This window comes from Rutilus rutilus (assembly GCF_951802725.1).
Source record: "Rutilus rutilus genome assembly, chromosome: 11".
Classification (NCBI taxonomy): Eukaryota; Metazoa; Chordata; class Actinopteri; order Cypriniformes; family Leuciscidae; genus Rutilus; species Rutilus rutilus.
The window spans coordinates 29541141-29553261 of NC_140216.1; the positions used below are offsets into that span (position 1 = coordinate 29541141).

The following is a 12121-nucleotide window of genomic DNA, read 5'->3' on the forward strand; positions in this document are numbered from 1 at the left end:
AGGCCTATATATAGCCTATATATATATACTATTAATAAATGAGGCCATAAACCTTGGCCACAAAATATTTAATATTCAATTATTTTAATGATCACAATTAAAGTTTTAATTTTATTAAAACGCGTGCACTGATTTTTATTTATAAAATAGTGTTTTCTGTCAGTGTCTGTCTCTGCATGGCAAAGACGAAGTTGACGATCGCCATATTCGTAGTAAACGCGCCTATAGAGAGAAATGCACATAGGCCTAATGGATTACATAAGAGAGTAGCCTATTTCTTTTTGTTTTGAATTATTTCGTTTAAAGACATTTCAAGCTTTGTGTATTTGAGGATGAGATGCGCTCCAGTTAACGTACAATGCAAGTGACCGCTCGGGCGCCTCAATGATTAAATTGTCTATTTTGCATCTTATTCAATCCAGGCAATTGTTTGATGAAAAAATTATTAAAATTAAGATACAATTTATACAAAACGAAATTCACTTTAAAGAAATGCTTTCTACAAAACAAAACTTAATGAAGTGGTCAAAATTATGTCTGACTCGCTCCATGTCTCTCTACTCGTGCTGTTCACTTTTCATCAACATAGGCAGATGAAAAAAAAAAATAACATAACATTAACTAAATGCGCTTTTTTAATGGCAGTTACACATTAGGCCTAGACTTTCTATTTGTAAAGATTGCTGCACATTCATTTAATTCTGAATTTTGCACACACAAGTTGAAAGGCATTTGTTCAAATCAAGTTCACGGATAATTGTGCGTGCATTTATTAATCATTATGATACTAAAATCATAAAGTAGGCTATGCTATGTACAAAAAATCAGATGAGCCCAGAATATGAACGCAACGTTTAATTACACGTTAAGAATTTTCCTTCCATATAGGAAACCATTATAAGAACGTTTAATTTAAAAACATCCACATGCCGAGAATCAAGAGCACCATCCCCTGTGTTGTGCGTTTGAAATGTGGCGCGTTTACGATGATGTCATGGCAGTAGAGGCGGCAACTATAACGATCAGTCCCACCCATTTTGAAGCGGTACTAACTGCAATGGAAAAGCAACCGAGCTAAAGCGAACCGAACCGTGCCGTACCGAGTCGAGTCGTACCACGCAGTGGAAAAGCGAAGCGAGCCGAACCGTTCCGCGCCGAGTCGAACCGTACCGAGCCGAACCGTGCTGTACCATGCAGTGGAAAAGCGCCATTATGAACTAACAGTCCACCAATCAGAAGTCTCCATCTGTCAACTGTGGTGCTAAGGTTACAATTGTTAGTACACACAAGAGACAGCAGATGTCATCATTTCCACTTCTTACCAAATCAATTAAGTACACACAAAAACTGACTTCATGAAAGGAACATACCAGTACCCAACACGGTGACCCATACAAGTTAAAATACAAGCATAGTGTACAAATTTCTAACCACCATAGGACAACAGAACATCAAAGATATACACTAAGGTCAAGTTCCTCATTCAAGCCTGGATATTTAGTAGCCTGCAGGCGATATATCCAGAAAGCTTCCCGTTGATTCAGCTGCCTTTGCCTATTGCCTTTTCTTAAGGACAAAGGGATGTGGTCAATCCCACAGACCTGTAAGGTAGATTGGTCACTATTGTGATGTTCCATATATTGTCTTGCCATGGGATAGTTGGTGTTACCTGTGCGAATTGCATATTTGTGTTCAGCCAGTCTGTCCAATAAACGCCGCTTGGTTCTTCCTACATAAAAGACTTCACACATAGGACATTCCAATCTATAAATGACAAAGGTAGTTTGGCAGTTTATAAAATGGTTAATAGTGAATTCCTTTTTAGAACCAACATCATGAAAAATGTTGGTTTGTCTTACATTAGCACAATGGTTGCAGTGATGGCATTTGTAAGAAACTATGGGCCTAGGGCCTAACCATGTTTGTTTTACTTCTGGTTTAAGATAACTGTGAACCAGTCTATCTTGTAGGGTGGGACATCTTCTAAAACTAATGAGAGGTGGTTCAGGAAAAACCTGACTTAATACCTCATCACTTTCAATAATTCCCCAGTTTTTTTGTATGATTTGCCGTATCTGTTCAGCCTCTGTACTGTATGTAGTGACAAAAACAGACCTCTCTTTTGTTAGTTTCAGTGTATTCCTTTGTAGTAATGATGCCCTATCTACATGTTTGGCTCTGGTGTAAGCTTTTTGGAGAGTAGAGCTTCTATATCCCCTTTCCTTAAATCGTGACATCATCTCTAGTGATTTACTTTCAAAAACATGATCTTGGTCACAGATCCTCTTCACTCTCTGAAACTGCCCATATGGGACATTCTCTTTAAGCCAATTTGGATGGAAACTCTTGGCATGTAAAATTGTGTTTCTGTCTGTCGGTTTTCTATACACTGATGTATGCAAGGTTCCTTGGTTATCTTTTGAAATTGTCAAATCAAGGAAATTAATACACACTTTGCTATTCTAAAGACAACTTGATGTTTGGATTAATGCTATTCAGATAACCATGAAATTCAATCAACTCTGTTTCCGAGCCAGACCAAAAAAGACATATATCATCAATATAGCGCCCCCACCAGATAATAAACTTGTGAAACACATTATTTTCTTGGTTCAAAACAAAGTCCTCCTCCCATTTGCCCAGGTACAAACCTGCATAGGAAGGGCTGTAACATGCCCCCATAGCACAACCTTTGGTCTGTTTAAAGATCTTATCCTGGAAGACAAAAATGTTATTAGTCAAAGTCCATTCTGTTAGTGACAGCAAAAAATCAGTGGGTGGCATTTCATGTTCAGGACGGCCACTCAAGAAATGTCTCAGTGCTGCAAGGCCCTGTTGATGGTCGATGTTTGTATATAATGCTTCCACATCCATAGTTACAAGGAAGGTTTCAGAGCCTATATCTTGTAGCTCTTTGTTCTTATTTAAAACATCAGTAGTGTCCTGGACATATGCAGGGAGTGAAGGTAGAAAAGGTTTAATGAAATGGTCAATATACTTAGACACTGCTTCTGTAAGGCTTTTGTTCCCTGAAATCACAGGTCTACCTGGGGGGTTCTCAAGACATTTATGTATCTTGGGTAACATGTAAAAAGATGCCATTCTAGGATTCTCATTAAACAAAAATCTAAGTTCAGGGTCTGAGATCCAACCACTGGCTTTAGCTTGATGTAACATCCTTCCCAATTCCTCTTTAAGAGACTCCGTAGGATTATGGGTCAGTAGTTGGTAGAACTCTGTGTTATTTAACTGACGGGAAGCCTCTTTTACATACAAGTCCTTACTCCAAACCACAATTGCACCCCCTTTGTCTGCTTTTTTAATAACTAAATCTTCATCTTTGGATAGTGTTTCCAAAGCACTTTTTTCTTTGTGAGAAAGGTTACTTCGTTTGGATGCCCTTTTATTCTTAAACAAATTCTCAATATCAAAATGTACTTTTTTAGCAAATGTATGTAAAGAAGCATTTTGTACCAAAGGGCAAAAAGTAGATTTTGACAGGGAAAACAGGGAAAGGAGTCTGTCTGACCTGTATCTGTGGAGCTTGTAGATGTTGGGGTCTGCTGCTTGTACCAAGTTTTGAGATGTAGATTTCTGTAGAATCGAAAAAGATCGATTTTCGTGTCAAATTCCTTTCCTGGGTGGGTTGGTGCGAAGGATAATCCTTTAGACAGGACTCGGATGCTCTCCTCTGACAAGACCTTGCCGGAGATGTTGATTACTGCCTGAGTCTGGCTTTGCTCCGTGTCCATCTGGGTTCTTCGTGTCCTTCTACCTCTCCTCGTTCTCCTCTTCCTCTGCTTATGTCCCTGCTCCCTCCTCGTCCGCGTCCATGTCCGCGTCTCCATCCCCTCCCCCCTCTGGTGGGGTATGGTGGATGTTCTAAAAAATCCTCTCGAGAGGCCTGGGCTGCAGAGGATCCCGAGTTGTCCTCTTCTTCACTGCTAGTAAAGTTGAAGGAGACGGTTCTGGGTTTCCTACCAGCTGGGCGACCTCCATCTATGCTCCTTGGTACTTTCTTTTTCCAGTTGTAGACGTTGTCCTCATTATAGTCTGTGGCATCTCTCTAAAGTTTTCGTATCTTCACTTCTTTGAGGCTTTTTGTATATTTCAAGAGGTCCGTCTCAAGTTTTTCTTGAAAATCTTGTTTAACAGAATTATCAGTGTGCTCTGCTATTGTCTTCCTCACCTCAGTAATTTCCTTATTGATTTCTTTCCTGTTCTTTATTAGATTATAGTGTGTACTAACAATTGTAACCTTAGCACCACAGTTGACAGATGGAGACTTCTGATTGGTGGACTGTTAGTTCATAAGAAACTTTGTTTGTTTGAGATCTGTTTAACTCCCAGAAGAAGGCATGTAGCCGAAACGCGTTGGAGTTTTTTAGAAGGTTAATGTGACCAAGCCATAATAATAAAGGCTTTTTAACTTTTGCAATTGAGAGTGCCTTGGAGTTCCTTTTTCCTTTTTGATTTTTGTCAGTCTTTTATGTTCAAACCGGAGTCAGAAAGATGAAGAGACTCAAAAAGAAGTGACAACATGAAGAAGCAACAGGACATTTCTGAATGGTTAGTTGATGAATTTATGTAGCTTATGTGGAGTTATCTTCTAGTCATTGATTAGCATATTCTGTCTTGATAATCTATAAATTGTGTTCCAGGGATGGGGTTTATGTAAATTCTAGGGTTGGTGATGTCAGTCACTAACCCGGGAGGAAGCTCGTGTAGTTCCAGCCGTTTGTTGTAGTCCTTAAAAAGCTTTAAAATAAAAGATCTCCCTTTGCTTTGAACTTTGAGCGTTGTAACTTTGCAGATGTTGTTTATGCTCAAACAGCAACATTACACACTAACTAAATTAGAAAAGTGAAATCATAATCAACCACCCCTTTAAATGAAATCAAAAAGATTACAAAACTAACTTTTAGCATTTCATCCACTTTCTTTGTGCTTGAAGTGGTGCTTTAATTCTGATTAAAAAATGTATGGAAAATGTCTTACTGTCATATAGTAACTTTAATGCGTTGTTTTTTATATATATATATATATATATATATTTTTTTTTTTTTTTAATAATTTTATAATAAATGTTTAATCATTTGTAATTATTTATTAAGAACTAATGAGTTTTGGTGATTGTTCTTATGCCATGTGATTTCATGAGTACTTGCTTGTATTTTACACCAAGTGGGGTTCAACCAAACATTTCCATAGATCCCAAAACGCACAATATTAACATAGGTACTGACAGCATCTAAAATGACTATCATTTAAAGATTTAGAGATCTACAAACGTTTATGAATCTTTATTGAATTTATAAATACTCAATTGGGTGGTTCTGTTGTATTTATAATCCATAAAATTAATTATATTATTTCCAATGCCATCATATTTATTTAATGGACCTGACAGATAGCCTACTTGATTTGAAATGATCACATTTCGCTGTTCTGTGTGACTTTTTGTGCCGTATATCCAACTCTTATGTTGTAAGAGTAGCCTTTCTGTCTGTCTGTCCCGGCCTTTTTCTGTAGATTTGTAGACATTGAGCCATTGTAAAACAACAGATATAAATCTACATGAATTATCATGCCACTGCAATCAGAACCAAAATCTTCTCACTATTGAGACTGCAGTTAAATGGGTCTATCAACGCCCCTCTGTGTTAATGTGCATATTTCAACACATGAACTCCATGTAAATATTTATGTCCCTCTGACTCAAGTTCCTATGGTAATGTGGCAGTGAAAGTGAAAGTACCGTATATACCCGACTATAAGACGACCCTGAATATAAGACGACCCCCCATTTTCCAGACTTATTTTTGGGACAAAAAGAGATTTTTGTGGAAAAAATCTGGTTTTCAAAAGAAAATAATTTTATTTTAAAATTGCTGTGATAATTCATTCTCTCTCTTCCAGCACGCGCGCATAACTTTTCTCTCTCTCTCTCTCGCTCTGCGTCTCGCGCGCGCACCTCTCTCTCTCTCTCTCTTTCGCTCTGCGTCTCTCGCTCGCTCGCTCTGCGTCTCGTGCGGCAGAGAGGAGCAGCGTTTTAATTCAGTTAACAGCTCGATTATCAGGATTTTTGTGCAGATTAACATCTTGGAAGGGAGAGCTGGTTTTGTCTTAATAGGTCGCGTTTCAGTCACTATTTCATATTAATTCCGTTGTTCTTTCTCCCTTCCCCCCTTGATTTAGTCTATGTCGCGAATATAAGACGACCCCCCATTTTTCAGCCTATTTTTAGGACAAAAACCTCGTCTTATATTCGGGTATATACGGTTTTTCTTTATTACCAGTATAAAAGTAGGTCTGCACAGCAACAGGCTTAATTTCAGATCTGCTGTCGGTGTCTTCTTGCTGTGTGGATTGTTTAGAAGATTTTGGTAAGAAAGATGTTTATAGAACTTTTAAAAACTTTTGACTGCAATGTATTTCTGATTGTAAAAGGAAATGTTCAGAATTTTTGTGCTATCCTCATGCACATTTAGTGATCAAGCGAAATAAATGTTTGTATCTAGTATACATTTATTTAAAGTCTCCTTTAAATAGATAATCCATAATCCAAAATAATCTATGGTTATGTCAAATCCATTTTAGAAGCTTTTTTAGCAATCAAATGTTACATTGAAAATCCCTGTTGAATCACTATGGCTTTATATCATCAGAGTAATTCATGTATTCATTTGCAGTCCTTGATTAAATATTTCAAACTTTTCTTTACAACAGTGAATTTCACGTTGGTGAAGGAAACAACAGCTCCTCTATTCTAGTCTAAGTTCTTCCTGTGTCTTGTGCTCTGAAACATAAAGGTGAGAGTGAAAAGATAAAAGGGGGTCTATAGGGGGTATAACGCTTTACAGTTCAGTTTTCAAACCGTACAGTTTTTCAAAAATGCTTAAACACAATTTTTGAAACTATGGCTCAATTTCTCCAAACTCTACACACAAAACCACAACATGCACACAAGATGCAAAACATCACACATCTCTTGCAAAAGCAAACACTTTATTCAAAACTATTTTAACTCTTCTAAAAATGCTATTTTGTGAAGTAGCTCTACACACAAACATCAATGAATAGCCACACACGCCTAACCACACACGGATGTGAAAAATGTAAAATGTTTTGCTTGTTCAGTGTGCAGTGTGCAGTGGAGTGTACAGGAGTTTGTCACACATACATGTATGTGCACAAATACACTATATATACAGTATGAATGCACAGTTGATGAACTTTACAGTTATTGAAATTAAAAGAATCAACACAACTGATTTGAGCTGAATAATGACACTGCTTGTTAGACCTGCTTTACAGCAGAATTAGCCTAGATTTTTTTTCTATTGTAAAGCTGCTTTGAAACAATCTGTATTGTGTTACAGTGCTACAGAAATAAAGGTGACTTGACTTGTATGCATATTTAGTATATATTTACAAAATAAACAGAAATGCAAGGGTCAAAAAATTGTTTCTCAAAACATTGAGTTTGATTTCTAAGTGATCAATTTATGTATAAGTGTTTTCACATGATCATTGGGTGTAGGTCATCAGTAAATGAGTGTGACATTTAAATGGCAGTGTTTGCCAAATAAAACTGAGCTGTTAGTTTTGAGTCATGAGTCTAATGTAGAGAACTGTGAAACAGAGTTTTGCAAAAAGTTTGTTTTACAATATCAAACTGAGTTTAAAGCATGTAATGACTTGGTCTGAAGATTAGATACATGAGTGAATGCTTTCACTAAGTGGGCCTCAAGTTCCCCAAGTTTTTACGTGCATATGATACGCACTGTAAACCCCTTGGGTAGGATTAGTGGTGTGGGTTTAATAAACTTTATTACAGTTAATAAACTTTATTACACGCCATAAAGTGTGTATCATATGCACGCAAAAACTGCATATCATGTGCACGTAAAAACTCATTTCCGCATAAATTGCACAATAAATGCATGCTATAGAGACGCATTTCATGTGATCAGGCTGGGAATTCCAGAGCTAAATGCATGTGTGCGCTGTTTTAACTGAAATCAACATGCACTGACATATCTTGAAATATGTCAATGCCATTCTTTTGTCTCAAGATGCACACCAGTAATGTTTTTTAAGGCACTTTTATAAAAGCTACTTACATTTTTTAATTAAACTAAGGCCTAATCCTGGCTTATTCTAAGACCTGTCTGGAAAACTGGGCCTTTAAGTGTCAGGATTTTAAGTTTCAGCTAAAATGGGCCAACAGAGAAAGAGACTTATGACATTTTAAACTGTTCTTTTAAGCAACATTTTTTCGACAGTTTCTTTTTTTTAACACTGTTAAAATTGACGTTACTTTTTTAGATGGCTACATTTGAAGATTTTTTAATAATAACTCAGCAGGACCTGGAGGATATTAAAGATTCCATATCTACTCAGGATCTCCCATCAGCGATAAATACAATCAAAGAATACCTCAAACAGCAAGATCTTGTAGAACTTAACATTGGTGTGACGGGAGAGTCAGGTTCTGGAAAGTCCACGTTTGTCAATGGATTCAGGGGTTTAGGGGATGAAGATGAAGGCTCTGCCAGTGCTTTAAGTGGCCCAAAAGAGGTGCCGGTACTCTATTAAATTTTTTTTTTTTTTTTTTTTTGCTGACTCTCCTCCTCCCCTGAGGTAACAACAACTGAAGGGGTTTTATATACAGCAGTCAACAGACGACCTTATAAAAAATAATAAATCCTTTTATTAGTTTGTGGATTTGTTTTAGCTAGAAAGAGCTACTGAACATAAATAAAATGTGCAAAATGGTATTGAAAACCCTTAGAAAGAGCTACTGTAGAAAGATACTGAACATAAATAACGAGCTCGAACTTCTAACCACACCGGCACCCAGTTTGCAAGTCTAAATTAGTTGCTTACATTTAAAAAATGAGCATACAATAGCATAAAAAGTATTTTTAATGAACATAAAGGTCCATGTTTAGTAAAAATCTTCACGAAACTTAATGAAATATTTAGTGAAATTAGAAAATATAAGATATTGTTAATTTATGTTGTATACACATTCTCATATCTATATATTTTGCTTTATTGTCACGAGTAATAATCTCAGGGTTTACTGGGTTTTACACGATTTTGTTTGTAGTGTGTTATTGGTGGTGGTGTACTAAAATAAACATTGTCACGTGTGTAGCAGTATAGCTTTCATCTTCTCACCGCTGATTCCTGATGGTTTAGAGGACAATTACTCGAGTCGCCCCTATCGTTTCAAAGAATAGTAGCCTACAACGGTTAGCGCGTTAAACACCTGTCCGTTTGGGGAGGTGCGCGAATTGCGCGCGCAGTCTGCGGAGACTCGCGCTGCGGAGCCAGGCGAAAGTATAAACAAGGAGGAAGCGTGCATTGTGAAGTAGCGCAGACAAAGGATTAAAACAGATGTGCAAACGAGCGTACCGGTACGCTAAAAGCACGTTCTGGGCGCACGGACAGGTGGCGGTACGCTCAAGAGCTATATTTGGAAGTGGCGGTACTGAGTACCGGCGCGTACCGGCCCACTTAAAGCACTGGGCTCTGCTGAAACTGGCCCAGTAGAAACCACTATGGAGCCTGAAGTTTACCTTCACCCTAAATACAAAAATATGAAAGTGTGGGATCTTCCTGGCATTGGAACACCAAACTTCAAAGCCGACGAGTATCTTAAACTGGTTCAGTTTGAACGCTATGATTTTTTCATCATCATTGCTTCGGATCGGTTCAGAGAATGCCACACTCAGCTGGCCAAAAAGATCAAGAACATGGGGAAAAAGTTTTATTTTGTTCGTTCCAAGATTGACTCAAGCATTGATGCTGAAAAGAGGAAGAAAAGCTTTGACCAGAAAAAGACACTGGATACCATTCGAGGGGATTGTGAAAATGGTCAGTTATTAAGTTTATAACAATGATTTGAACAACAAATGGTTTAAGATGTTGTGTTTAAAATTGTAACATTGAACAAATCTAGTTTACTAATGTAAAAAAACAACAATTATAATATTAAAGATTATATGGTACATAGCCTATTTATTAGATATAATTATTATTATTATAAAATATTTAATAAATCTCTTTTTGTACTTTTTTGTATTTTATGATGCCCTTCCTTGTTTCTGTCTATAGGTTTGAGAAAGATCGGTATAAAGGATCCTGTCGTGTTCTTGATCTCTGGCTTTGAGCTCGGCAAGTATGATTTAAATCAGCTGCAGGAGAGGATGGAGAAAGAGCTTCCACAGCATAAGAGACGTGTGCTGATGTTGGCTTTACCGAATATTACACTGGAGATTAATGAGAAAAAGAAGAAAGCTCTGGAGGAAAACATTGGAAAAGTAGCCTTGGTGTCTGCTTTTTTGGCTACAGTTCCTGTTCCTGGTCTTTCAGTTGCTGTGGATTTAACCATTGTCAAAAGAGAGATTGAAACGTACTACAATACATTTGGTCTAGATGATCCATCCCTACAGAAGCTCTGTGAGGAATCTGGGAAGACCATTGAGGAACTAAAGAGTCTGATGAAGTCACCTCTGCGTTTTGGGATTACCCCAGCTTCAATATTATCTTTACTCGGTGCTGTAGTCCTGGTTGGAGCTGAAAATGCAGTTGAGTATGTTGTGAGCCTCATACCCGTGCTTGGCTCAGTGGTGGCAGGAGGGATGTCCTATATGACAGTCTCAACAATGCTGAAGAGAGCTCTGAATGACATAGCAGAAGATGCCAGAAATGTGCTAATGGCTTCAGTGGGAACTGCTGTGTAAACATGCCAGAACTTGCCAGGATAGAAATTTAGCTGCTGTTTTTTTTTTTTAAACTTGCATTTGAGGGGGAAAAAGTACAGCTCGTTTTTTTTTTTTTTTTTTTTTTTAAGTAGCAAATTTATGTGTTAGTTTAATAAACGCAATCTTGCATTTCTCTTCATTTTGGTCTTTTGTTAATTTTTTTTGGTCTTTTGTTAATTTGTAAATTTCCGTAGATAAAGGTCTCGGTTTCAAAAACTTGCACTTTGAAAAAAAGATTTCAAAAGTTTGCATTTTCAGGCTCCCAGAACGCTGTTTTTCATGCAAATGAATGAGCAAAACATTAAAAATGTACGTTTTTAGATGAAAACGAAGTCGTGTAAACGGCTTAACGTTTAATGATAGCAAAGGTCTTACATAAATTATGTTTAGAATCAAATAAATGTAGGGCAAATTCCATTCGAAAGGGAGCATCAATACTTTAAAGGGTGCAGGGGAGATATCCTATGGAACACCTACATGAAACCATATGTCACTTTCACTTTACTTTTAAGGGTAACATCAAAATTCATACTTTTTAGAAATTTCAGCAATTAAGATTGTTGTAGAAATAAAAGTTTTGGGTCAAATAAAGTGTATTTGCGTCTGATGTTATTTTATCTGTTTAATGTCTATTGTCACACTTGCAAATATGAAGCAGTGTTGTAGTCGAGACCAGCTCACTCGAGTCCGAGTCGAGACCGAGACCGAGACCAGAGAGGGTCGAGTCCGAGTCGAGACCGAGACCAGAGAGAGTTGAGTCCGAGTCGAGTCGAGACCGAGACCAGATCGGTTGGATAACCTAAGGTTGGGTCTAAAAACCAGACCTAAAGATATCTTCAAGAATATGTAAAATATTTGGTGGTAACAATAAAATTGGCACCATACTCAAACAGTAAATCAAATATACCATGGAATCATGTAGCCTACACTGTAATGGTAAAAAAGGCTCCTGCTGCATTTGCGTTGCGCGAACAGTCTCAAGTCATACGTAGTTGCGCACAAGAAAGTCAGCAATCATTGGACGTTTCAATCAAACAACAATTTAAAGAAATATTAACATACAGTAACAATCATGAAATATTTTGAATGGGACTCGAGTGGACTCGGGAATAAGTCCGAGTCCTAATTTGTTCGAGTAGGCTACGAGTCAATTCCGAGTCAAAATGCACACGAGTCCATGACAAGACCGAGACCATTAAAATATGGTCTCGAGACCGAGTCCGAGTCTCGAGTACACAACACTGATATGAAGGTTGCCAAAAGGAAGAGTATTGATGCAGCAGTCACTTTTATTTAACAATAAACCAAAAAAAGGGGCACAGGAGATTACTGGAATGCAGGAG

At 37.5% G+C, this 12121-nt stretch overlaps 1 protein-coding gene across 1 annotated transcript; it reads left to right on the forward strand.

The window, feature by feature from the left end:
* The first annotated feature begins 6300 nt into the window (after positions 1 to 6300).
* LOC311299315 (interferon-inducible GTPase 5-like) lies at positions 6301 to 11356 on the forward strand. The gene is made up of 5 exons (XM_084422827.1): positions 6301 to 6386; positions 6730 to 6812; positions 8332 to 8560; positions 9535 to 9888; positions 10129 to 11356. The coding sequence occupies exons 3-5, from the start codon at positions 8332 to 8334 to the stop codon at positions 10755 to 10757; spliced, it is 1212 nt and encodes a 403-aa protein (XP_084278953.1). The 5' UTR covers positions 6301 to 6386; positions 6730 to 6812; the 3' UTR covers positions 10758 to 11356.
* The last annotated feature ends 765 nt before the right edge of the window (positions 11357 to 12121 follow it).

Bases quoted from the DNA above. Each gene is read 5' to 3' on its own strand.
- LOC311299315 (XM_084422827.1), top strand. From the start codon at position 8,332: ATGGCTACATTTGAAGATTTTTTAATAATAACTCAGCAGGACCTGGAG. The intron at 8,561-9,534 runs GTGCTTTAAGTG...GCCCACTTAAAG, and splicing joins TGAAGATGAAGGCTCTGCCA to CACTGGGCTCTGCTGAAACT. The intron at 9,889-10,128 runs GTCAGTTATTAA...TTCTGTCTATAG, and splicing joins TCGAGGGGATTGTGAAAATG to GTTTGAGAAAGATCGGTATA.